At 36.3% G+C, this 26,455-nt stretch overlaps 1 protein-coding gene across 1 annotated transcript; it reads right to left on the bottom strand.

Annotated features, from left to right (window-relative positions):
* Position 1: 1 nt before the first annotated feature.
* Positions 2 to 26,362, bottom strand: Dhc98D (Dynein heavy chain at 89D). The gene is made up of 52 exons (XM_067349330.1): positions 25,725 to 26,362; positions 25,354 to 25,654; positions 24,566 to 24,811; positions 24,440 to 24,495; positions 23,894 to 24,163; positions 22,191 to 22,322; positions 21,599 to 21,879; positions 21,330 to 21,486; positions 20,835 to 21,098; positions 18,606 to 20,489; positions 18,125 to 18,312; positions 17,760 to 18,039; positions 17,342 to 17,586; positions 16,599 to 17,118; positions 16,042 to 16,472; positions 15,217 to 15,380; positions 14,696 to 15,043; positions 14,230 to 14,618; positions 13,869 to 14,006; positions 13,605 to 13,795; positions 13,294 to 13,469; positions 12,786 to 13,039; positions 11,965 to 12,492; positions 11,654 to 11,812; positions 11,303 to 11,563; positions 10,760 to 11,014; positions 10,259 to 10,535; positions 9,841 to 10,118; positions 9,480 to 9,744; positions 9,068 to 9,282; positions 8,800 to 8,988; positions 8,544 to 8,735; positions 7,960 to 8,414; positions 7,446 to 7,641; positions 7,174 to 7,390; positions 6,637 to 6,949; positions 6,141 to 6,435; positions 5,441 to 5,898; positions 4,962 to 5,242; positions 4,718 to 4,872; positions 3,844 to 4,596; positions 3,188 to 3,526; positions 2,801 to 3,002; positions 2,600 to 2,742; positions 2,364 to 2,525; positions 1,928 to 2,231; positions 1,630 to 1,647; positions 1,349 to 1,560; positions 985 to 1,152; positions 712 to 891; positions 479 to 625; positions 2 to 283 (listed from the first exon to the last, which is right to left on the bottom strand). Exons 1-52 carry the CDS (start codon positions 25,836 to 25,838, stop codon positions 137 to 139), a joined length of 14,793 nt encoding a protein of 4,930 aa, XP_067205431.1. The 5' UTR covers positions 25,839 to 26,362; the 3' UTR covers positions 2 to 136.
* Between the last annotated feature and the right edge of the window lie 93 nt (positions 26,363 to 26,455).

Below are 26,455 nucleotides of genomic sequence, written 5' to 3'. Positions count from 1 at the left end.
GTGTAATTAAAAATATGACTATTGAGAATGGTTCAATAGTTTCGTATCTATTCTACGACTAGTATATCAATTGATTACAACATTAATGAAATACATGAAATAAATTGAAGAATATAGCGGTTGATCTCGAGAATTTTTAATCCGTATTTAACACTAGACAAACGCCTTGAAGTGTCCAATGCGAAATATGCTCCGGCGTCGCTAAATCCGCCTCGAATACTAAACCGACACCAAGCGCATTTCGCCGACTCGACGTAGTATATACTGGAGTTTTGCACGTGTTCTGTAATGGATATAAAAATAATTATCTATTTTACAATCTGGAAATTCTTCAAAAATTAAGAATTATTTGAAAGTATAGAGGCTTAAATCTTTAAAACAAAAATTTTTGAGAAACGGCGAGACGTTTGTTCGTCATAATATTTGCAGCAATATATGGACAAATTATATACGAAACGTGGAAAAACAAACTTGTTACCTGCAACTTTTGTCTATGAGCCTCAGTAGGAATGACTGTCAATATCGGCAGCTCCTCCATGAGGACTTTCGGATGTGACCTTTTCAAACAATGCTCGTCGACGTCCCATCTGGCGCCTTCCAAATACAAGCCATACACGTAGCAGCCCTGTATAAACCGCGGCGGACAAAAATAACTTAAGATTATTGTTCAATAAAACGCGATGGAGGAGAAGAACAAAAAGATATAGCCACCTCGTCGGGTCTTTCCTCTACGTCGTCAGGCTTGGAGAACTTCGATACCGTCGTATAAATAATGGAGCGATCGAGCGGCCAATTCTTTTTACGGCAAGTCATTTGTATCAGAGCTGCCAGATAAGTTTCCGGCACGTGTAATCCGGACATCCAAAGAACCACGGGTTCATTCGCGCCGGACTAATAAAAGCGCAAAAAAAAGGATTATTAATCATAGAGAAACATATATGGAATGACGGAGTAGCATTGTGATAATTCGATGATCGATCATACCCAATTAGTATATTGGTCTATCCTCTTTTGAAAATGGCTCATCCAGCCGGCGAGGCTTTTTCGCGTGTCTGGCGCCAATTTAGCCCATTCTTTGGGCAGGGCACCGTTATAAAGCGCCACAGATATATTCTCCAGCACTACATCCATTCCAATTTCGCCGGCTATGGCCTGAAATTAAAATGAAGTACTTTGGATTCCAAATGCATTCCGATATTTTCGATATGAATTATAAACTTAGTGAAAATTAAAAAAGTGCATTTAAAACTATATTGAAAAACTATAATGAAAAATACAACAAAAAAAAATCTAGAATTTGCTAAATATAAATTAAGGATGTTTCAAGTCGAAGATTTTTCCTTTCTACCTTTTTCAGTTGATTCAATGTCCTCGTCATTGTTTCTATCAATTTATTGAACCTCTCCAATTCTTGAAATAAGACGATCGCAGTGGGTGTCACGGCCACGCCAAAATTTCTCTTCACTTTATTGATATCGTATGGTGTAGGTATCTTGGTCAGAATTTCTTTCGCTACGTTAGCGATGATTTCGTCCTTGCTCACGCCAGTAACGCTCACCGCTATTTAATACGACATTTTATTGGACTTGTTATAATTTATTGAGAAATAAAATAAACTCGAAAACTTACTCTTTTCATCCAAGCGAGCTATATGAAGAATCATTTATTACAAAAATGAATATTATAATGTTTCTGGAAATAATTGTCTTCGTAGACAAAAATAAAAATAAAAACTCGTAACTTGTTATTAATTTTCGAGTCATTTAGTATTTTATTAAATCTATTTTTGATATGTTTATTTTTTATTCAAGTTTGTAAACTCAAGTTTCAAATATGCGTGAGGGCATTTATAATAATATTAAATTTTTATAATAATTAATATCATTAAAATAGTATTTGAGCGAAGGAAATATGATTGTATTCGCACCGGTTTGTGGCTGAAGCTCTACGAGATGCCTCCACATTCTCTTAACCGCTTCTGTGAAATATCCAATCTCGGCGTTTGGATGTAGGCCAAATACCTCCGGGGTGTTCACCAACGGAAGTTCCTCGATGAATTGCAAATAATTGTCACGATCTCCTTTCGGCGGTATCACATAGTCGACGGTATCGTCTTTGTAAAAGTGAAACGGTTGGTACTCATCAAATAGAAAATCGCCGAAATATTCGTCCATGTAAGTGTAGGAAACGCGGCGATCGTAGCTATCTATCACTCTTCCGCCGTACATTACCTGATTATTTTTTAGAAACAATAAGCGTTATAATTTATGTAAAAAAAATTACGATAGAAAAGTTAAATCAGATATATAAATTAGATTTGATATTGAAAAAAAATTAATTTAGATTGCGAAATTTAGACGTACTTCACCAATTAAATACTTGAGGCTGTTCCACGGTACTGCAGACTCTTTCGTTGCTATTGCTTTTGTCAAGTAGGTGTCCAGGATATTAATACACACGTTAAAATCTGACTCGTTGAAATCGTATACTATATTCCATCCAATTTTGCCGTACTTTCTTCTCTCCTACGATGTTGAGTGGCATTTTATTAAAATTGTTTTCACTTACATGTGCGACGTTATCTTAAGTACTTGCTCACTTGGATAACCGCGTGGTAAAACGCCAGGACGTAAATTAAGTGCTTGTAAAGTGGATGGGGGCAACTTTCCAAGAGCTGCGGCCGCATGTTGATATATGTGTTTTGCAAATTCAGTTTCAGTCCGCTCGGTGGCTCCGTGACAACTACAAACAAGTTTAGTTCGAGAATGCGAATTACAACGGGCAAAACTTTTTGCTATACCTTTCAGAGATTGCTGGAGTATTCCGATAGGAAATTCAGGAGTGGGCTCCGTGGTGAGCCACAAGCGAAAGTTGGGATGAGGTTTTTCTATATTCTCCACAATCTTTTCCAAGTTCTTCGTGAAAGATAACAATAGATGGCAATTCTGAAGCATTAGCCATTGTCCTCTCACTATCGCTGTCTCCAACAAATTCAGCGCGATCTGTCATAAAGGATATAATTTTTATACAAATGGGAAACAAATGAAAAAATAACTTTAAAATGCGGAAAATTAATCATTAATGCGACTTTAAAAAGTAGAAAAGAATTTATTATTATTATTCTACTTGATGTTATATCAGACGTAAATTTCATGAGTTTAATGTACATTCGCTTTTTTCATCTTACTTTGTCTTGATTTTGACCAAGCGAGAGGTGTCTAAACTTTCCTCCGCCGCAACCGTATCGATCGGCTAATTTCATCAGTTCCGAAGTAGGATCCGAGCCTGGGCTCAAGACAAAGACCACAGGCATAGTAGGAGTGCTTTCTTCGAAAATCCTGTCGAAGCTCACATGAGGCGGCGTGATGTATTGCTCGCCCATGATTTCGATGATGTAATTAATGATGCCGCAGTAGACGCGATCTACGCGGAAGCAGCGTAGAAGCATCAGCCTCTCAAAGGACGTCAATCGCGCGCTATAGTCGCACGGAAGTTCCTCCGTCTCGGGCGTATCCGAGTCGTACCACTAAGCAGATTATTGATTAGTTATTTAATTAAATACCTGGCGTCCTAAGAGGATGCTCTTTTGTTTCAATATTAACTAATTATTATTGATTTGTCTCGAGAATACAATTACTCGAATTTTCTTGTATTAAGTAAAGCACATTCAAAATTTTGAAAATACATAAAATAATTGATAACTGTTATTAACAATTTTAAGTTTTGAAACGAAAGATTTAAATGATATACTTCAATTATTATTTTCCATTGTTATTTAGTTTAGAAACTTGAAATAAGATAAGTTTAAGTGAAGAAGTTTAAGCGCTGGTTTGTATCGTTCACCTTCTTCCAATCGTCTTCGTAGTCACATAGCTGTTCTGGAAGTTGTTCGAACTTGTCTGAGAAGTCGTTCGCTAGTTTAAGAACATCCTCCCAACTCGTTAACGGCAGCCACTTAGTAGGATTTGATTTGGCTGATTTCTCTAAAGCCATGCTGCCCTTAATAAAAAAGTCCAGTTGTTTTTGGCCTACGATGTTCACGCTTTGTTCTATCTTCACGCAAATTTGCAAGGAAAAGAGTAACTTGTGTCGCTCGAAGATGCCAGTACAGCCATAATCGTAAACGTTCTTCGTCAGCGTCGGTATAATGTTTTGTAGTCGTTGAGCTAACACCGCATCCGGCAGCGATCTCTTTAGCGAGTGTACGAATACTTTCACATAGCTGATCAATGAATATTGATACATGGAGTTCACGGCAGCCATATCGGCCAGTACGGAGAACAAAATAGCGCCTCGCTTCGCCACCGGACGGTAGCCTTCGCGTAGCTTGTTTATGTCGGCCGAGGTGACTTCGGCGAGGAACAGTTTAGTCATCACCTCGTTGGCACTGGCCTTGGTATTTTCCAGAGTCTCAATCAGATCAATGTTGTCGAGCATGTTGCCTTTGTCTGTCGCGATCTCGCGCAGAAGACTATCCTCCAGCTGCTTCAGCAGGTTCTTGTTCTCGCTGATCTCTAGAATCAGCGTCTCTCGCTGTTCCTCGATGTCTGGTCGCTCGGTTCTCACTACTACCGATAAAAGTTGATTTTCCAAGCCCTGAAATTTGTTTCAATCCGCTTCATTGTTCGTTATCGAATTTTTATTTATATTTGTTATTTACAGAATTCAATACTGCGATATATTGATCATTTAAGTTATAAAGAATTATTTAACTCACTACTGTCGTGACCATGTAATTAATAACAATCGCTTTGGCGTACACGGCAGCGTCTAAAATCGGATTGGACATTTTTGTCGTCAGATATATGCGGAAGCGTGGATCATAATCTACTTGCTTGTCACCAAGAACGACGAAAGTTCTTCCCGCAACAGCTGCGGAAACATTTATTAAATTTAATCAATGTTTATATTTTCGCGTGAAACGCGATTGTATTATAAAGTTTAGAATTTTCACGGCTTACTCTGAATGTTTCTTGATAAAACATTATCCAATATAGGATCGACCTCGTCGACATCTTGAAAGAGAATCGGTAAACCGTACTTGATCGCCAATTCCACTTGCTTCAAGAAATCCGCGTCCGTAAAGGAGAGAATCTTCAGGTTTTTCTTTTGCTCCTTTTTCTTGATCCAATTCAACGCTTGTTGTTGAGGATCGATGCAAAGCGGAAATCTGGACGCTTTGATAGTCAATATGCCATTTTGCACGGAAAACTCGTCCGGCGGAAGTCCTTCCGAGTTCCATCTTCAAGCAAACATTATTTAATTATATCTCAAACTTTGAAAATTCGAAAGTTTAAGATTGTTAAATTTAAGAAAATTCAAAATACTTAATATTTTTAAAAAATTTTTAATGCCTTTTGTTTATAACGAAAAAGTTCAAATAATTGCCTTCTCGAATCTATCAATGTATCTATTTTATAAACATGACAATCTTATTTACGTGCTGATTTCGACATCGTTGCTCAATTGCGTTTCGAGCTTGAAAGGCTGTGACAATGGCAGGTCCTTCTCCAGAATACTTTTCTGCCAGTCGTTGTACATTTCGTTTCTGAACTCGTAAGAGAACGGGCCGCTGTAAGCGAGGAACGCCGCTCCAAACAAGCAATTTCCTGTAATCTTTTCCAAGTCGTCGTGCAGAGCTGCCAGATCCTTCCGCCAGCGTTCGTTCTCGGAGGACAATCCAGAAATGAGCTTATCGGCAGCTAAAAGACGTCGCTGCAACAAATCTGTTTCATCCTGAAGCTTCTGTCGCTCGGTCATCGCGACATTATAATTCTCATTTAACTCGTTGATTGTTTTTTCTAATTGCTTCAATTCGTATTCCTCTTTCTGCAAGGCGCGGCGGGCTTTCTCGGATTCCACTTCGAGCGTGTGGACTCTTTCCATTTTTGGCTTCACCTGAAACGGTGATTTGGAAGTGAATTATTAGCTTAGGAATATTTATATGCAGAAATTAGAAAATTTAAAAAAGGAGAAACTAAAAGAGGGGAAGCAAGGAAAAGAAAATATTTAAAAGAGGAGATAAATAGAAGAATAAAAGTAAATAATTAAGTTTCGGAACATTTAACATTATTAAATTTAGCAAATTTATTTGCTAGATTTAGCAGATAAACTCGAGTTCACAAAGTTTCATCAATCACCTCTCTAAAAACGGTGCAATAATCCAGAACGGCGATGACGAATTTGTACAAGCCGTATCCCGCTTTGCTGATAACTTGCATTTGATCCAGCTTATCCGTCTTTCTCAAATGTGCCCGCACCGTTTGCTGCTGCTTTAGAGTGATTAGGTCACAGTTCATCTCCTGCAAGTTTCTCAGGAATGCCGGGTCGCTCATCATCCCTTTCGCTCCTTTCCAGGATACGTCTTTGACGCCTCGCAGCATTGCGACGCATTCTGACACAATCTGCACCGGTTCGGGTGGAGTAACGAAGGACCTAAATTATCACCAGTTCTTTTTTTAGTAAATTTAATACTCGCTCATCTCTTAAAAGTTCTATGAAACTTTAAGCTTTTCATATTTAATATTAGATATCTTAATAATAGATGTTTGATTTATAAAAATGTGCGTACGAAAATTTTATACAATTGTCAGATTTATACTAGATTGTACTATTAATTATTTTGAGATGATAAACCTTATCTCGGTAATATCTGCTTTCTCGAGTTCGTTCAGTTGGTGTCTGGCTGCGTCGAGGGCTGGTTGAGCATCCGCTAGTACTTGCCTCGCTTCCGCTTCTTCCTTGGCGATCATTTTTTTCTTGTCCTCAATTTCCTTCCTCTTTTCTTCTCTTATATTTTTCTTTTCCATCGCGATATTTGTGCTCTCGCCGATTGATGCGAGCAGTTGTTCGCAGTTTTGTGTCTGGTTAGCCACTTTGATTTTTTGCTCAGCAAGGATTTCATTTAGTTCTTTTAAAGTCACCGAAGCATCCGCGATCTTCTGCAATCCTGTAATAAATATTTATTGAAAATTCTATTCGTGCAAAAGTATAAAAAAGAGCTTTGCCTTTTTGACGAAGAATATGGAAAAATAATTTCTGAAGATCAAAGTTGACAGAAAAAAATTAATGATAAAAACAGAATATTTATTTAAGAAATAAAATTCAATAACATTATCAACGAAGAAATATGTAAATAATACAACAAAGCTTGTGAAAAGATTTAATGGCTACCTCCGAGAAGACGCTCGCAACGTGAATTTATGAAGTTCCTCTTTTCTGTTAATAGTTTCAAGTAAGTGTTGATAAAGTCCAAGAAATGCCTTGGCGTGACGTAATTTCGTCTCCTCAGCTTTGTCGCAAAGTCTGCCGTGTATTTCAACACAGACGTATGTACGTACACCATGTGATTCACGATCTCCTCCATGTATTCCTGCAGCACGATCGGATTCTGGAAGAAAGCATTTTCTTTATCTTGCATTCGAACATATTTCTTTACTGCTTACATTTCTGATATGGACGTTTGCCACAGCCATCAAAGCTTGCTGCGGCCACGGAAATATCCAATCTATGGTAGTATTGTTAATCAGGCCCGGATAATTACGACATCGCGTCCGCAAAGCATCGCCCGACGGACTCATCGCCAACGCTATTCGCAAATTTGCGGTGCATGTCTTAGCGAAATACGACCAGACACTCTTTCTGGAAAATCAAGGATAAATAGCTAAAGATATTATTTCAAAATTCAAGAATAAAATACGCAGAGTATTTACCAAAAATTTCAAGTTTTAAGAATCTGGAAAAATCAAAAACTTTACCAACAAGTATAACACTGTAAAAATCTAAATATTTGAAGATCAGAATTTCAGATTTGGAAAAGAGAGATAAAAAAAGATATGAAAAATAAGAAATCTATAACATGCATTATACAGATTTGTCATATAAAATTGCAATTTTAATAAATGCAAAAATATGAAAAATTTACCAAAATTATCGCAAAAAGGATGGACATTAACTAACTTTGCCATATCGAAGCCTGCTTTAATCGCCGTATCTCTGCAGGAATTGACAATCGCATCTTTTTCTTCATCGTTAAAAAGAGCTGGCACAAAGCCTGCCATCAGCATATTGTTCACCAGCTCGAGGAAGCTCTCTTTCTTAACATCGGCAGACGTAAACATGAATACAACTTTTTTATTCTCCACGCCGACCATATTGTATAGGCTCTTTATGTCCTCGCGGAAGGACGCCTCGTTGTATCCACGACTCAGGACGATTTGGAAAAGCCGGTAGTCGGCGGCGAAGGACGCTAATTTTATCGCCGACTTCTTACCGCTGCCACCTGTACCGACGACCAGCACATTGCCGCGGTCCATCCGAAGTGCACGATGCACTCTGGTGAGGTGCTCGAGCATGTCGTTGAAGAGAACCATGTGCAGCTTGGTCATAGTTCTTTCATTATATTCTTCGAAAATCTGCAGACAAGAGACAATTCTCTAAATTTATAATTTTATTCTCCCCATTTTTAATTAGATTAAATTAAAATATTGATTGAAAGGCAATCGTGAAGGCTACTGATTAATTCGATTTCTGCACGAACGAACCTCGAGGAATAAGCTGTAAACCGCTTCGTAATCTAGTAAATCCTCATAAAATCTGGGCTCATCTTCACTGAAAGCATTTCTGAAATCACCGTAGAGCATCGGGTCTTTCAAGCTATACGAAATCACTTCAGGATCTGCCTTCCAATAAGTCTGTATCTTCTCTTTCATCTGATTAATGACTAAATTCTCGTCCTGGAATGGCAAAACTGTTTATAGAGGCTTTAATCAATAAAAGAAGAAGAAGAAAACTTATTACTTGTGTGCTAATGAGACGATCGCATATGATTCTGGTGACTTCATTTCTCCAAAGTTTAACGAAATGCTTTACGCCTGAAAAGGAATTAGGATGACTCTGCAGGAGTCCAGCCATGATCCTTGAAAGATCTCGCATGTTAAAGATATAGTGAAACTTGGACGGTGTCGGCAGCAACTCTTTCCTGACTGTCTAAATAGCGTTATCTTATTGTAACACTCTGTTACACGTTTAAACAAATATATCGCTATACATTGTATTGTGAAATTACCTCGTAAAGTTCCAACGTCAGTTGAACGAGTCCGCTCGCAATAGATTGAACTTCCTCGGAAAATGTTTGCAAATGGCCCGACAGGATGCTTGTGTAAATGTAATTGAGAGTCTCGCTCGACGGGAAGGTCACGTTGTAAACTGAGAACATTGAGATAAATCGCGGGTCAACTTCGTTTCTGCCGCCACCGGGTTCTCCCATGGCTGCTAAATAATCTACGTGAAAAATGTATTTATAATATTAATATAAAGTTTTTTTAATTATTAATATAATACATTATAAAAAGATACTAAAATTTTAACAAAAAAACAAGAGGTAACGTCTAATAAAATTGCTACTAAGAAAATTGGCTTTAAGTTGTCAAAAGAAGCAATATTAGTTCCGGAATATTCTATATATACATGATACTCACAAATGTCTTTCATATACTTCCAATTTAGATCGCGTTCGCGATCATAAAAGCCGCCTCTTTGGAATAGCAGTTTAAGCAGCGCGATGGGTTGTTGAGTTCCGTAAGTGTCGACAATTGGCATGTTCATATCGTCGATGAAGATTATTAATTTTTTCCCTGGTGGTGGTCCAAATATTTCCCTCGTCCTTTTATCCACTGCCGATTCGATATTTCTTTGCACGTCCATCGAGGTGGTTCTCGAGGAGAAATTCATTAGAAGTTGTTCCTATATTTGACATTAGAATATTAATAATACTTTGTATCATTAACGATATAATTAATTATTACATTTTGATTTTTTCGATATTATTCTTTTACTCACATATTTTTCAGGATTCAAGTTTCTTAGAAATTCTTGAATAATTGCCGTCTTTGACGTGCCAGTTTCTCCGACCAATAATACCGGTCTTTGCAGATTGTTCATTAGATTCACGAACCATGTGGTTCGTAGGGTGTCGATCGTTTGTACTAGGATGTCTGAGAAGCTTTTCTGTCTATCGTGAACGTATACCGGTACCAGCCATTGCCACGCCATCCAAACTTTTTTCTTAACATCCAGTACATAATCGTACATGGTTGCGAACGATACGGGTATATGTTCTGGCGTAACAAATTTTTTTTATTTTTTAACTTAGCGATGTTATATAGAAAGTACGAAATATACAAAAACTGGATTTTTTAATTAACTTATTTTTTTTATTATATTTATCTTATTTATTTATTTTCTTTATTAAACTTACTAATAGTTGCCCGCTTGGTGGGTGTATCTTGCATTTGCTTAAGTCCACATATCTTTTTTATGTACTCGTCAAATTTGGGACGGGCGTCATTCACGATAGACGCGCCAAAGGACCAATAGCACGCTTGAATGTACATCGCTTCCCAGAGTTCTTCTTTCGTCATTGTTGGCTTCAACAAATTGTTTTCTTCTCCTTGATTGACTTCTGCAGATTTCTTATTCGATTCATCTTCTAACCATGACAATAGACCGTCGAACATGTAGCAGAATTGAGTTACCTTGAAGAGCCATATGAAAAATATTATTCTTAAAATACGATGAATAATAAATAAAAAAAAATGAATTGTTGGAGACAATTCAATTCTGAAATTTTTCATTTATGTAATACAATTTTCGCTTTTCTTTTTATTTTCTATAAATGTCATAAAATTTATTCATCTTTATTCGATTTCAACCTATAAATGTGGGTTAATCAATAATCAATAACGAATTTACTAGTTACCATATTGAGTTCAGTTTGCGGTATAATCAATCGAAGCGGCTCGACTGCCTGAAGGCCGAACGTTCCTTCGGTAATGAGCTTAAGTGAGCCGTGCACGTACTTCTCGCACATTCCGCGAAGAAAATCTTGATCGACTTTGTTCTTGACTCGTATCCACTTGTCCATGTACGGTTGGTAGCCCAAGTTCTTCGGGTCTACATAAACCATACCTGCTCTTGATACTGTAGCAGGCGAGGCGTATTGCAAATCGCCTACCTTCAACATAAAAAGCAAACTTTTATGAAAATCCTTAGGCTTTTATATTTATCAAATTTATTGTATTTATTTACTTAAAAAATAATTTGTTAAGATTTTTTTATGAAGAAAGATTGCCTTTTTTGCATTGATTTATAATTAACTGAATTATTTAAATATGGTTATTATTATTATTTTTTAAATTATATTGCGTGCTTATATGAAAATAATTGCAAATGTAATGCCGAATGTTAAACTTTTTTAAATGTTTAAATTAACGCATGATATTTAATATTCACATTAAGCTACCTCGAAGAGCAAGCTACAATGATTCTGCATTTTGATTCTCTCCTGATTAGCCAGAGTTAGTAATTTATTGTCATCCATAACCGAGTTCATATTTTCGATCCACAATGCATCAACGTCACCGTCGAAAAGTATATATTTGCGTTCGTCCTTATCGGAATCCAATGGTCGATTAATTTCGCGGAAGATGCTACTCAAAAGGCCATCTGTCCAATCGCGTGTCGTAGGTTCCAATGTTCCGTACAATTCGATGACAGTGCAAGCCTTAATCAATTATAATCATTTAAAGTATTCGTTGATTTTTTTCAACAAAAGTGAAGAATGATAATATCATTGCAATTAATTAGCACTTACCTTGGGATTTAGAATGTACAGTTTCGTGGGCTTATTAAGGTGCGTCTGTGCTTTGCACAATGTTTCAATGACTACCGTTTTACCGCCGCCGGTAGGTCCAATGACCATCGTCGAATGTCTAGTCATCATGACTTCGTATAACTGTACGATTTTGTCAACCTATTGACGATTATCTTACTTATTTTATTTGATTATTAATTAAATTAATTTAAAATCTAGTGTGAAATATATAGTTGTTTTATATACAACAATTCACACACAACATCACGTACGAACGACAAATTAGAATTTATTTGAAAAATAGCACTTACTTGCTCAGGTAAAACAATATAGCCGTGTTGTTCCAATACCACTTCAATCGCTTCGTTGAAGTCTGGATAGCGCATTCGGGGACAATCCAAGTCGGGAAAGAGATCCCTGATTAGACTTAGGAAGAGTGGTACATCGTCGTATATAAACTTAGGTGAGTTCATGTCTCTCAGAGCTCTCATCAGCACGACATTTTCGGGCAAATCACCGGAAGTCCTCTTCAGTTGCCCGGCCATGTTAAGCACGGCCTTGAGAGCTCTCAAACCAAAGTCGTAATGCGTTTGTTTGCTCAGCTGCTCGCTCGCCAGCTTGTAGAGAACCGTCATCTTCTTGGCGAGCAGTTTCGCTGTCAGAAAACCGGCACTGAAGAGCTTGATCTGGCAGATCAGTTCGTTGTCCGGCACTACGCAGACCACCGGCCTGAAGAAGGCCTTGACGGATTCCGGAAGTTCCGTACGACCGGCATATCCCGGATTCATCGTGATAAAGATCCCCACTTTCGGATCCAACACGATATCTTGACCTTCAAACTTTTGGAGAATATTTTTAATCATTGCGGAATATAATAGAGGCTCTTTTTTATCGCGATATAATAAAAATCATAATGAAAAAATTGTTTCGAAAAATATATTAAGCCAAGAACAGTATAAACTTGAAAAAAATTGAAGAAGTAAAATTTTAAAGAAAATAAAAATAAAATATGATAAATTACGTCATTTAATATTAAATTATTTTATTTATTCATAAATAATTTTTTTTTATAATTGCGATTTAGGTCTGTATTATTCTTGGCGCTATAATTTCGATATTTATGCAAATGTACCGTGAATCTCTGGGTCTTAATTTGCAATGCCGAACGTATAGTTTGCAACTGGGTCGAGATAACAGAAAGAACGGAACTGTCGATGCGATTAAACTCGTCGAAACAACCCCAGGCTCCGCATTGAGCGAGACCACCCAGAATCTTCCCGATCGCGATGTAATCCATTCCTTCTCCGCAGTTGGTGACGATGCATAAGAGTCCCAGAGCTTTCGCTAAATCCTTGACTGTCTCAGTCTTTCCGGTTCCAGCAGGACCTTAATATTAAAAATTAAGATATTACGAAAGCTATTACAAAATTTAAACTATTGAATTTGTGTTAAAATTTCTGAGTTATTCAATATTTTGTTTTATATTTTTGTTTTATATTGTTTTATATTTTACATTTTTTTAAAATTAAAATATAATTCACAATTTATTTTATTAACTTAATTACATTTAGATTTAATGAAAAATTATTGTTAACTTGATTCATGATCGATAAATTGGCAACTACGCCTGCTTTACATACCCGCCGGTGCACCGCCTAAGTGCATCGATAAGGCTTGCGTGATAGTGAGATATATTCTGTCCGTTAAAGGCGTAATAACCAATCTGCCATTAAGGCCCATGTATTCATAGCCATATTCGAAACTGCCTGTGCATTGGTTCATCCATACATTATCCAGATCATGCACCCAGTAAAATCTATATATAAATAGTTTGTCGTACGCTTAATATAATAATAGTACAAACATTGCATAAAATATTTTATACTTGAATATCTGTTAATATTAAAAATTAGCTACTAAATTTTTAAATAACAAAAGATCATGAAATCACCTTAATTGGCTCTCCCATGCAAATTCTGTAGGCTCCGTAATACTATCTCTAACAAAGGCCTCGATAATGTCGCGGATATGCACGTCGATGGTTAGAATCATATCAATCTTCTTCCTATCATTGTTTGTAAGCGTATCATTACCCATCAGCATCACTACTTCGTCCAATTGATTGTTGAGTTGTTGTAAATGCTGTGTGTAAGGAAGAAATATTTTTTTTTGTTTAAACGCTACGCAAATTCTATTCGGATTTTGCATGCATTACCTCCTTCATCGCGCGTTTGTTTCCTTGAGATATCTTATCGAATACATCCTCGACTTCTGCGGTCCACCATATCTGGTTGGCCACAAGGACCATCATTCCTTGGAATTCGAGTATCCACTCTGTTCTCGGTCTTCGCACCTGCGTTTATAATTATAGCTACCGATTATTTTATTATGTAAAGTCGTGAAATTTTATTTTTGCCAAGAAATTTTATGATTTGTCAATTAATTATGACATTTTCTTTGTGCATTTTTCAATGTATTAAAAAATAGAAAATAATTGATTAGACAAATATTTTTAAATAATAATATTTTACTGAAAAATTTAGGGTGCGAATAAATAGAACTAATTTAACATGAACCTTGCCGTAATCGTAGATCGCTTTTTTCGTCAGGTATCGATTAGATCTTTTCATTTCCTCGAGAGCGAGACCCATCCATATTTCGATGTTATCCTCCGTAATTATGGGACTCCTAAATTCCATAATCTCTCTTTCGCAAGATATCAGAGCTGTTGCCGCCAATCTATCTGGATTTGACGTTAGTTTGAATTTATCGAGATTGTCGAACATTTTCCCTATGTGTTCCTGGATGACGGTGGGCTCGCCACTGCCGAGAATGCTCAACAGTTCGTCGTCGCTGATGAAGTTGAATCTTGGGAATATGGCGCGTTTAGTACGCAAATATTCCGTCAAGGATTTTTGGCACTTGTCGAGAGCCGCTATCATGCTTTCAAATTCCTCTTTTCGGCCTACATTAGCGAATAATAATTGTTTACAATTTTAGATTCTATTTTAATTCTTTTAAGTTGTAACTTTTTTTTAGTACCATGAATCGTGCAACATTCTAAGACATTGAGTCTCTTCGACGTGTCGGTCATGATTTTCCTGAAGGCTTTGTCGATATCATCAAATTTCTTCGTTTCGTCTACTAACTGAAGGCGAATATCGCCACTCGCGAAAATGCCCTCGAGGTATAGCCACTTTTGCTGAAGATCCACCCACACCTCCAAAACTTCCGAGATCGTGTGCATCGTTTGCTCCCATTTCTGAACGACGTTGAGGAACGGTCCGATAAATTGCGAGGCCGCCATACTGTGTATGGTCAACATGTTGTCTTCGAGTATCGCATTCAATTCGTCAAGTGGTCCAAGAATAAAGCCACGATCTTGCGTACCTGATAAATAAAATTGGCATTTATAGGATTAATCGATATTAATAACATCGTGTGCTTTGCAATCAATTTCTCATAAAATATTATTTTATAGAATTCAGTAAAATTAAATTTTTTCTGTTTGATTTTATTCATCTGTTTCAAATAAGTAAGTTTAACTCCCCTGCAAATAATACCTTTGTAATGTTTCATTACGTTGAATTCCATAGAGTTCCATATTTCCGCTAATTCCTTCAGCCCTCTTTCTATCGCGAGCTCCTTCACCGCATTCGTCACGATATCTCGCGCGATGTCTTGATACTTTCCTAGTTCCATAGCGAACATATTTTCTAAGGTAAATCTGGAATAATCCGATATTTGTGTGTATTTACGTTAAAGAGAGCAGATAACGTAATTTAAGAAGCTTACCCCTCTATCGAATAAGATTGTCTTTGCGCCATTTTTATATCGCGTTAAATAGTGTCTATTTATCATTAATTTTATTTTTACAAAGTAAATATATGCATCCGAATGAACATACACAGTCACTAATATCCGACCATTATCACGATCTATAAAAACAAAGATATAATTTTTAAAAATTAAAAAATTATATGCAACTTAACCCTGATTTGATTAAAAATTGTACATAGCCTTCCTGCAATAATTATTATAAAAAAATCTAGTTTACATCTCAAAAAAGACAGCGTTTACATAGGCACATATTAAAAAATATAGATATGGACGCGTATATAATATAAACCCGTAAATATTAAATTACACGCTAGTACATATTTATACTAAATAGTACACATCAAGTAATTCTCATTTAAATACAATAAAAAAAATACAAAAGTGCACTCGCAACTATTTGTCGCCATATATTTGCACGTAATTGTAATATAATAGTCATTCCTGTCCGATTATTTTTTTTGCAACTGAAATCGCAGTCCACCGTCAGTTTATTTGTTTATCCGAACATATAATTAGCACTTGCTCACGACTATTCATCATCCGCACACCTGTCCGGATCCATATCAAAGTACTGTCCGGTCTGTTTCATCAATTGTTGCCAGTGTCTCTCGCGCATCGCCTCGTTCTTCAGCTCGATGAAGAGTGGCACCGAGTCCTTGAAGCTTTTCATATTGGCGCTCAAGGCGTGACCGACGTTCATGCTTTTGATGGATTTCGGCAGCCGTCGGAATTCCCTCATAAAGTGATCCATGCCGTCGATGAGCTGTTGGGGATTCAAGTTCACCCACAGAGTCTTCGCCCAGCCATCTCGCGCCTTCATCTGCTTCTTGTAAAGATCGTATAGTATCTCCATGTCCTTGTATTCCGTTTTGATCTTGAGGAAAATCGAGTAATCGGTGGACGGTAGATTGAACAGAATTTCGGATTTTATCAGGTTCGAGAGTTTTTCCTCGTGCTTGTCGATTAGTTTGCCATATTCCTATAAAATACGAAAAAGAAATGAGCATAATTTGTTGCGACTTTGTACTTATCGAAGATGCATTATCATTCGGAAAAAAAGATGACAAATTTTTTAAACCGATATCATTTTTTTTTTTAAACATACTTCCATCTTTTTTAGTCCGAGCTCCAAATTCTCTCCGGTGCTTCCGGGACCATGCGCCTCGAAATCTTCGGCAAACTTCGCAATTTCGTCTAGGAACTGTTCTATGTGATGTTTAGTCATCTCGCGGAATCGGTCGGTGGTGCTTTCCAAGGTCGAAGATCTGTAGAGCGCTCCGAGATACAAAGATTCCCAATCGTGTTGTAACTTGTACGCCATCGCTTCGTTCGACGGGGAAAACTCGATCGCGTGAGTGCGCATAATTTGAAAACATTCTTGATAAGAGAGGAATTGCACTTCAGCTTGGATCGCCATGTTTTTCACGTCGGTGATCGCTTGCATGATCGACGTGAAGCGATCCAATCCGGTGACCACCAGCTCGGTCTCGCGACGATAGATCTCGATTTGACTTTTCAGCTCGCTCATAGCTTGCATGGTGTCGGATAGAAGGTAATTTCCTAAAACCTGCTTCCATTCCTTTGCCTGACGTTCGATGCCTGACAAAAGCGGCTCCAGATTGAGCCTTTGGAAAAAAAAGATGTAACAGATAAATCAAGATACAGAATTGACAGATAATAATTTATAAAGCCAAAATTTATATTTTGAAAAAAAAAAATATATTTTTTACAAAAGTAGAAAAGAAGAACATAGCATGAAAATTTACTAATATGCATATTTTTAATTTTTTCTTAATAAATATATGTAATTTCGTAGAATTGTGTTATAAAGTGTTGGTACCGCTTTACCGTACACTGTATATGTCGAAATAAGGCATCATATCTTCTAGTTCCTCCAGAATGTTTTCGTAAAACGTGAACTTTTCATCATATTGTAAAAGTGTGGGCTTCGTCGCCGCAAATTTCTCACAAACCAGTTGTTTATCGAATGACCACAAATTGCTGTACTTCTTCCATCTATGCAAGTATCGCCAGCAATCCGTCGAGATCTTGTGCGCTGTGTCGTGAACTATTCTCACGAGCTCGTTAACTACCTACGATAATTTTGTAAGAATACTTTTTAAGTTGAAAAATCAATTATTTAATATTTTATTTAATATTTTAATATTTTAATTTTAAAATTAAAAATTTATTCTAAATTTGCGTAAAATTTACTTTCACGTTATTGCAATATAAAATTTATTTAAATGTGCAAATTTTACTCAACTCGGATGCCTAGCACGTCCTCGAAGAAACTAAAAGGAATTAAGTCCTCCGAAAACTCTTTTTTCTGCGGTTTACATTCCAAGCAAGTTCCATTCATCCATCTGGAAAATTCTTTAAGCCTTTCCAGTAGATCTCGCACGTCGTGACAAATGATGTTATAGATCTCGGTGGGCGATGGACGTAATACTACTTCGGACGATATTAATATCGCTTCTACTTGGAATATTGGCTTAGTATCATTTAACATTTTGTTGAAAACTTCCATATTTCTTACCATGCATCTACAAGAATCAAATTATCTCATAAAAATGACTGAATAATATTTTTAATTTATTATTTAACAGCAAGAAAAAGATATTTGTATACATTATAAAGGCGGCGAAAATTTTCTTCTCGTATTTTTCGTACAAAAGTTGCATGGCTGGGCTTTTCCCAGTTGCAGTACTCAGTACTAAGCTTTCCAGCTTCACTAGCATCGGACTGATCGACTGATAAGCTTTTGACATCGATAATACCTGCTCGGTCCTTCGATTTTTTAGCTCCTGAAAATATGTCTGCAAAGAAAAAATTGACGTGTCGCATTAATGAACAGTTTGATTTTGTTGAATAATATTTGCGGTTAAAATAAGAATATTAGTTAATTATAAATTAATAGTTCTCTCTTTTTTTATCGTGTGACTAAATGTAATGCACTGTTGCAAAAATTATTTAATTACAAACGTTAGAGAAGGATTCTTATTTTTTATTTAATTAATTTGTTTAATTTTATTCTTGGAAAAAATATAGTTTTATTAATATATTAAAATTATACTGAAAAGAATATTAACTGGACTCATAAAATACTTGCCTTGCATGGCAAGAGAACTTCCGACTCGGCAACTTCCTTCTTCGTGGAAAACAGATTATATGATTGCAGCTCAGACTTTATTCGATTGTCGAGCTCCTTTTTCATTTGATTAACTTGTTCGACGATAGAGTTTAGATTCTTCAGCATTTTGTGACAATCCGCTGCATAATCTGAGATGCTCAATGAATTCCAGTTGAATCGTGTTACTCCGGGTTGAATATATTTCTCGACATCCAGCAGAGTCTGCTTCAGCAGTTGTATATCAGCTTTGTCGAACGTATTCAAGATACTGTTGTACTGATTAACCATTTTTTCAGTGGTGTCGATGTCCGATCGCAATCGAAACTTCTGAACACCGACGTCTCTGATAGCGTCTGGCAGCTCGAAGCCGAGCTGCTCCATTAATTCCGCCTCTCGAATGACCTCGAAGATCTCCCAGTCGAAATTCAACTGAAAGCGCAGTTGACACTCCAGTAGAATGGCGCCGCTCATGAACTCCGTCCAAGTGATCTTCGCGCGGGTGTCGTGCTTGTCGGAAGACACGGTGGAAGTTTTGTATTCTCTTAGCGAAAATCTATCAGGTTTTGCTTCCAGGCGCGATTGCGAAACGATCCTGGAACTTTCGTCACCGAAACTTTCAATCTCCACGCTGGGCTTTGATATTATAATGTCATGTCTCATTAGAGATTCTCGCGGACTCGATAAGACGGAGGTCGCGTCTTTGATTTTCATTTTTTGCGGCAGATGAGTCAGCTGAAGGTCCTTCGCGATTTGTTCTTCGTCCGGGAAGGTCAAAGTAGCCGGTGTGTCGCGTTCGACGCGCACCATCCTCAGCACGCTCTTCTTCATGGTGGCAGTCACCGTCAGCAGCGCTTTATCGAGCCACATGCTGTACTTTGCTTCCTCGAATTCCTTCAGCTGCTTCGCGATATCGAAATACTGGCTGAACGCGAGCAGCTTCAGTTCGCTGTGCTTTAACTCGCGCACTTCCTGGAAGATCAGCACCGGCCTGCGAAGTCGATGGAACAGCTGTCTCACCCAGAAGATCGCGCCCGCCATCGGCGGATGATACGTCAGCAACGGCGGCGAGCGTTTGCCACGGTTAAATGTATATTCCACCATGCTGATCTCCTTGCTAAACTGTTGCATGATCAAGTCGAACTTGCGGAGCAGCAACCGCTGGATGGCCATGCGAGTTTTGATATTCTTGAACTTTAGCAGCATCTCCAGCGCGTCCTCAGCGCTGATCAACACCGTGAAGCACTCGTCAATGTAGAACTTTGCTTGGTCCTCCAGATACGACACCTCCTCGTAGAACCACGTGGTCATGGCCTCCCAGTTCTCCTTGTTAAACACGTTAAAGATGTCAAAGTCGGCCTCTTCAATCGGCACCACTAGCGCGTCTACGCGCTTCACCACGGCGTCGATCTGCGCCGGATCGTTTATGATGGACTTCAAATCGGAGCCGAAGATGTTGTAAAAGTCTTGAAGTACGTCGGCGACCTTGTGCAGATCGCTGCACACCTCGGCAATATACTCTGTTTCTTGAAAGAGATGTTTCTGATCAAATTCCCAGCGTGTTCCCTTTCCCGATGATTCAATGTCCAGTCTGGTTTTCAAGTACGATTGCTTCCATTGTTTCAGCATCGCGCTGGCTGCGTTTGTTTTGTCTAAAATCACTTCTAGTGGCTTCTTGAACAATAGTACGATTGCTAGATTTCTTCTAACGTTTTGGCAAAGATCCCACGATATTCGGTCCATCAACATCAACATTTTCTCCTCGTGGCAATAGTAACTCGATAACACCCAGAGCATTCGCAGTCCTTCCATCAACGAAGGTATACACTCCGCTATAGATTTGAATGAATCCGATTCGGCAATCAACTGCGGTGTTGATAAAAATATTTTTATAAATTATTTAGCAACTTATTTTCAGATTCACATTTAAAACTGATTTTTCTTCAGCAGAAATTTAATTGTATGTTATTGAATTTGATATAAGCTTGAGATATTAAAATTTTATTACAATAATATAAATATTCCATTATAATATTAATTCGGGACAGTTTTTTATGTTTGAATACTTATAATTCAAAAGCTACGAATATCTGGATATTTTCAAAAAATTTCTAAATTAATCGAAAAATACTTTTACAAAATTTAATTCTGGTTTTAATAATATCACATTTTTATGGTAAAAATATAAATGATTAAAATTTCTATAAATACCTTAAAGTATCTTAACAGCGTTTGAATGAATTTATTGTTATCTCTGGCTTCAACGTAGTGCTTCCAAAGTTCCGTCTGGAAATACTGAAAGCTTGTAGCGATTGGCGAAAATATCTGTTCTAAAAGACCGAGTATCCTCTTAACATCGGGCATTTTTAATTGTTCAACCAACATTGTTAATCCAATCTCACATTTCTGCCAGTACTGATATTCAGCTAGTGGTCCTTTTTCCGGCATCACTTTATGCGCGTACGACTCTAACACCTGAGCGATAATAAAATGAAATATTTCGATTAGATTATTATTAGAATCTAATTTTTAATCATTTACAGACAAATTATTAACTATTGTCACAATATTTTGACATTGACATATATCAATTTATTTGTCAGTTTTATTTATCAATTATTTTTATGATTAACGTTTTTAGAGCACCGTTTTTATTGCGAGTAATTCAAAATTGCAAAAAGATTATAAAAGCGTACAGGAACTTGCCTTTTGTATATGTTTCTCCCACGACATGACTACTTGTTCCATTTGTTCGACAATATCTTTATTTTTTATTAGCATTTCGTCTGTTATCGCAGGATCGTTTAACTCTGGAATTTGCGGCATCGTCAATAAGATATCGCCTTCGATATGTTCCAACGTCCTAAATCATTAAAATCAAAATTACAAGATTATTAGCAAACAGAGAGATTGGGCTATTAACAATAGATAAATACAGTTTTTATTAATCGTTTATGTAAGAGAATAATTCTAACCATGTTACGCTCTCGATCAGATTGTCAAGATAATATAAAATATCCTTCTTGCTTTGTTCGATTATTGGTTGTTGTCTCATCTCCCTCGAACTAGACGACCTGCTGGATTTTGATTCTGCAGATTTTCTACTTGATTTTGGTCTTCTACTTGTTGAATCCTCATCTTGTAAAATGCTCTTGGGAGTTGTAATGCCTTCTTCGTCGTTTTCGAGCTTTCCTTTTCGGAAAGCGGATGGTTTTTTCAGTCTTGAATTCTTTAATGAGGAATAAAAGTTATAAAATCGTTGTTAATAATTTGTTGATTTTGAAATTATCAGTTGTGTGTGAATTAATACAAATAAATAATTACATAAATAAATTACGTTACAGTTTAGTAATTATTTACGGCAGCGCTCGGAATTAGTTACACATTTCGGGCCGATTCCCGAGACGACGCCTCCTATTCCGCTGGCGGCCGGGCGGTAGTGGGGGAACAGAAGGCATCGTCTCGGGAATTGGCCCGAAATGTGCAACTAATTCCGAGCGCTGATTTACGGGTACAGATTATGTTTTTATTTTTATTATGAGAGAAAAAAAATAGTATTTTATATACCTGAGATTCGACACCCGTTGACGTAGGTGTTGCCCTCTCGATACTCGCTGCATCTATGTCATCATCCGTTTTCTTCCGTAATTCGGAAAATTCGGGCCCTCTGAATTGATTTTCCACCAATGGTTTAAATACCTAGCATCAGAAATTCTTTATAATTACATCTACAGTGTTTTATGCACGCTGTGCTCCATCCACAAATTGTAGATCAAGAATACATTCCACATGTGTAGTACGAATTCACCTAGTAACCTTGGCTTAGTCGCACGGCGACACTCGAGCGGGCAGGTAGTGTGTACCGCGCTCCGTTATATTATCCGTATTAAATCGCGATTGTGATTGCTAATTAATAATTTTAACTATAGCACAATTATCTAACAGTTTGTACGCTTCAACTCTCATAATGAGATTTATAACAAGGACGTGTTTCGAACCGACTTGAAGTTCAAAATAGAGAATTCTTTTTCATATCTTTCGTATTTTTAAAACTATATTTATCACATTTTCCGCATATGAAAAATAAATATTCGTGTTTCAAGACGCGATTACTATTTCATATTATAACATACAGAAGAATAAATAAATCAAGAAGTTATTAATTAAAAGCTAGCGATTAAAGATAAATATCTGCGTAATATCAAATATTTGATTGTCAAAATAAAAATTTAAAACGAAAAGAATAGAATATAGATCTTGTAATATGTAAAATATGTGAAATATGCTGACGAGCTATTCGTTGTATTTGTTTTGGCTTTTTCGTAGAGAAAGCGTATTGTTGTTGTACCTCACCCTGATCTATACGCGCGATCTTGACCTTGTTACTCACATGGCGATACGTGAATAGGTAATAGTGGAAGTCGCTCTATATCGTTGTATCATTACTTTTTAAAATAGTTCTAAAATGCTTTAACAACTCCGCTACTGCGCATCTTGAATCGATAAGTACAAAAATTATTTATTTTAACTTTAATACGCGGGTAACAAAGTATCTGCATCCATTTGGAACTCAAATTCTATTTGTATTGCGTTATATAATTAATTCTACAGTACACAGAGCGTATTCTTGATTATTTGTGGATGTACGCACAATTATTAAATAATAATTTAAAAAATGAATGTAGTTATGCAGATTGAAATTTAAATTAATGCAGATAGTAATATGTACTAAACAGAAATCGTCGCTTTATGAAATATTGCGGAAATTTTGATTGGGATAATCGATCTCAGATTTAACAAAAATATTTTCGACAACAATATAGTTTAACAAAACTATGCAGCCACAGAATATACATTGTCTGCATATAGATGACAAGTTAAATACAATTTACGCGTAAAATATCTTAGTTTTTGCGTAAACTTTCCAATTCTATCTAGCGTTTTATTGTATTCTGAATTGTTCGATTATTTGATCAGCTGATTACATCACAAGCTTGAACTTTTTAAAAAAGTTCAAGAAAAAGCATGTTAAAAATGCAATTAAGCTTAAAGTTATAAACGTCTACAAATATTTCCAAAATAAATAATTTTTAAAGATTTGCAATTAATGAGAAATGCGTGAAATTAATCTTTGAAAATGATAGATTAGTTTCATAGACGTTTACAGAATAGCGCTACAGTTTAGCTTGTGATAAATTGGGATAGATTGCAATTGCGAAATGATTTAATGCCAGCATGGTCGACCGGTGAAAGGATTATTACCAGAATCATTCACGATTATATTGAACAATTCTTACGTCGATCAGTATTCTGTCCAAAGACGGCAGGAATCTATGGCCTAGCGAGCCGACCACCACGTAACCCGTGATCTCACCGAGGCACTCTTCGTATGTATCGAAGGAAGGTATACCTTCGTCGCTCGTGCGCATAAAATAGAAGAACGTGACATCTTGTAGGTCGGTTCTGCTGCTGTCTATCTGACCGCATATCATGTGAAGCTTCGGCACCTTGCGAACTTTCTCCACCATTTTCTGCAATTGTCATAAATCACAATGTTTACGATCGATTTCACTTAATTTGCTTTGATCATATAGTTTGATTACTTCTCTCCTTCTAATATTGAAAAGAGATGAATAGTCAGTTAAAATTAATTAGTATTAGTGAAGTTAATTTATTAAATAAAGTAGCGAAGCTAGCTATCAGCTTGAGAAATTTGTTTTCTTTTCCATTGGCGAAAATTTCATTTACTTTTTGTGTTAACTTAGGAATTATATTTGATTTCGTTAATTAACACATTAATTTGTTAATTAGCTAACCTTGGTGAGGACATATTTATCCTCTTCTCCAGGCGGCGGGACAAAATCGGAACTATCTGAAAATTAATTGTATATCTGTTGCATATATATCTTCAAAACAAATCTAAAATCGACACACAAACTAACCGGTAGGCGCGGTTTTCGTCTCTCCCTTTTTTTTAGAGTAAGTAGAAAAATCGCCACTGCCATCCTCGCCACCTTCGTCATCTTCGACTTCTTCTTCTTCCTCCTCACTTGATTCTGGACCATGCAGTGTGCTTGTGCTCACGCTGGTATCAGATGGACTGATATCCACTTTATCTTTGGCTTTGCCTTTCTTAGTTTTCTTTGCTTTTTTGTCTTTTTTCTTGTCATCCTCGAGTTTCTCTTTTCCTAATGTTATCGAAGAATATTGTAAACTCACTTTTTTCTTGCTCTAATTAAAAAGTTTATTAAAAATATCATGAGAGCTACATATATTATGGCAATTCCAAGATTGCTTTTATTTTAAAATCTGCACAAAAGAAAGAAAAGTATAAAGGAAAATAAACATTAAATTTTTAGACAGAAAATAGCAGAAGGATAAAATGCTGCATGCTTTCATTATGCAAATTGTAACAAAATGCGTTTATATATAAAGATGTGATCGGTGATTTTCATGCGATATTCAATCGTATTATCGAGCAAAGCATAACAAATTTTTTTTAATTAGTATTAAATATTTTGCGTTATTGATATATGATAATTAACATAATATCTAAAATTGTGTGACTACAAAAGATATACAAGTGCAGTTTCTGGCAGGTACCATGCAGTTTTAAGAACTGCGAAATTTTTTACCAGAAGCGCTCTTTAATCTCTGCGTTCTGCTCTTTGAAGTGAATGCTGTTAACGCTGTTATTTTTGCGCGCTGACCTGAAGTCACAGGCAATTGCCGTATATCGAAATTATATACCAACAAGATTTTCTATTATATTGTCTACTAAATGTAGTATGCTGCAGAGAATATCTCAGGTTTACGAGATAGATAAGAGAATTTATTGCTGAAAGACCTGACACACCCTCTTTAAAACCGCGTTTTAGCTTACTTTCTTCCCACACGGAGATCTCCTCCTGAAATACTTCACTGACGTAGGTTTTATAGAAGAACATCAACTTTTTTTCTACATCTGACACTCCGTATAAATCCAATATAAGAAAGTTGAGTAACTTATCTTCGAAGTACCTATTATTCGCCTAATAATTAAATATAATTGGTTTTAATCTTGATTAAACTTTAAATTATATACGAAGAAAGGTTAATTACGTTAATAAGTTCGTCAAAAAGATGTTCCTGGTTTGTCAGTCCGAGAAACTTCAAAATTCTATCGCGAATCCATCTTATTCTGTTTAAATAATAAAACGGTGTGATAAATTGCATGTATTAAATACGATGACAAGAAAAAATGTTAGTACAATGTTATTAACTAATGCGGTACTTACCGATAATCTATGTGGGTCTCTTTCTCGTCTTTATCCGCACTTTTCTGTTCATTTTCTTTTTCATTATCACCTTCGTCCATATTTCCGATAAATTCTAAAATTCCTATTCCTAAAATTCCATTTCGCTGACATTAATTTTTTTAAGAAATTGATTAATTCCTTAAAATAAAATTATTTAATGTGATATAACCTTTTACCTATCAATTAAAAATAAGATCCTACTTCGTAAATTTAATTTCTGTATTACACATATGTAATATTTTATTTTCTTAACGTTTAATAAGTAAAAAAATATCAATACGAGTTTTTATTTACAATTAATTAAAAACAGCAAAATTTTCACTGTAAATAACTATTCTCTACAGTATTCTGAATTGATTGAATCGTCTTTCCGGAATACTGAAGAGAGAGTGGAGTTTGCGCCGCAGTGGTTGTCATAGTGAATAAATAGTCTTTCGGTGTGGAAGTAGGATATACAGGGTAAGTGAGTATTTATTGATTACACAGTAAACTTTGTATAACGAGATATATTTCAAAAAAGAATTATATTAACTT

This window comes from Linepithema humile, chromosome 2 (genome assembly GCF_040581485.1).
Source record: "Linepithema humile isolate Giens D197 chromosome 2, Lhum_UNIL_v1.0, whole genome shotgun sequence".
Lineage (NCBI taxonomy): Eukaryota > Metazoa > Arthropoda > Insecta > Hymenoptera > Formicidae > Linepithema > Linepithema humile.
The sequence above is the reverse complement of the archived record's forward strand: the minus strand, read 5'-3'. Positions and strand labels throughout refer to the sequence as shown.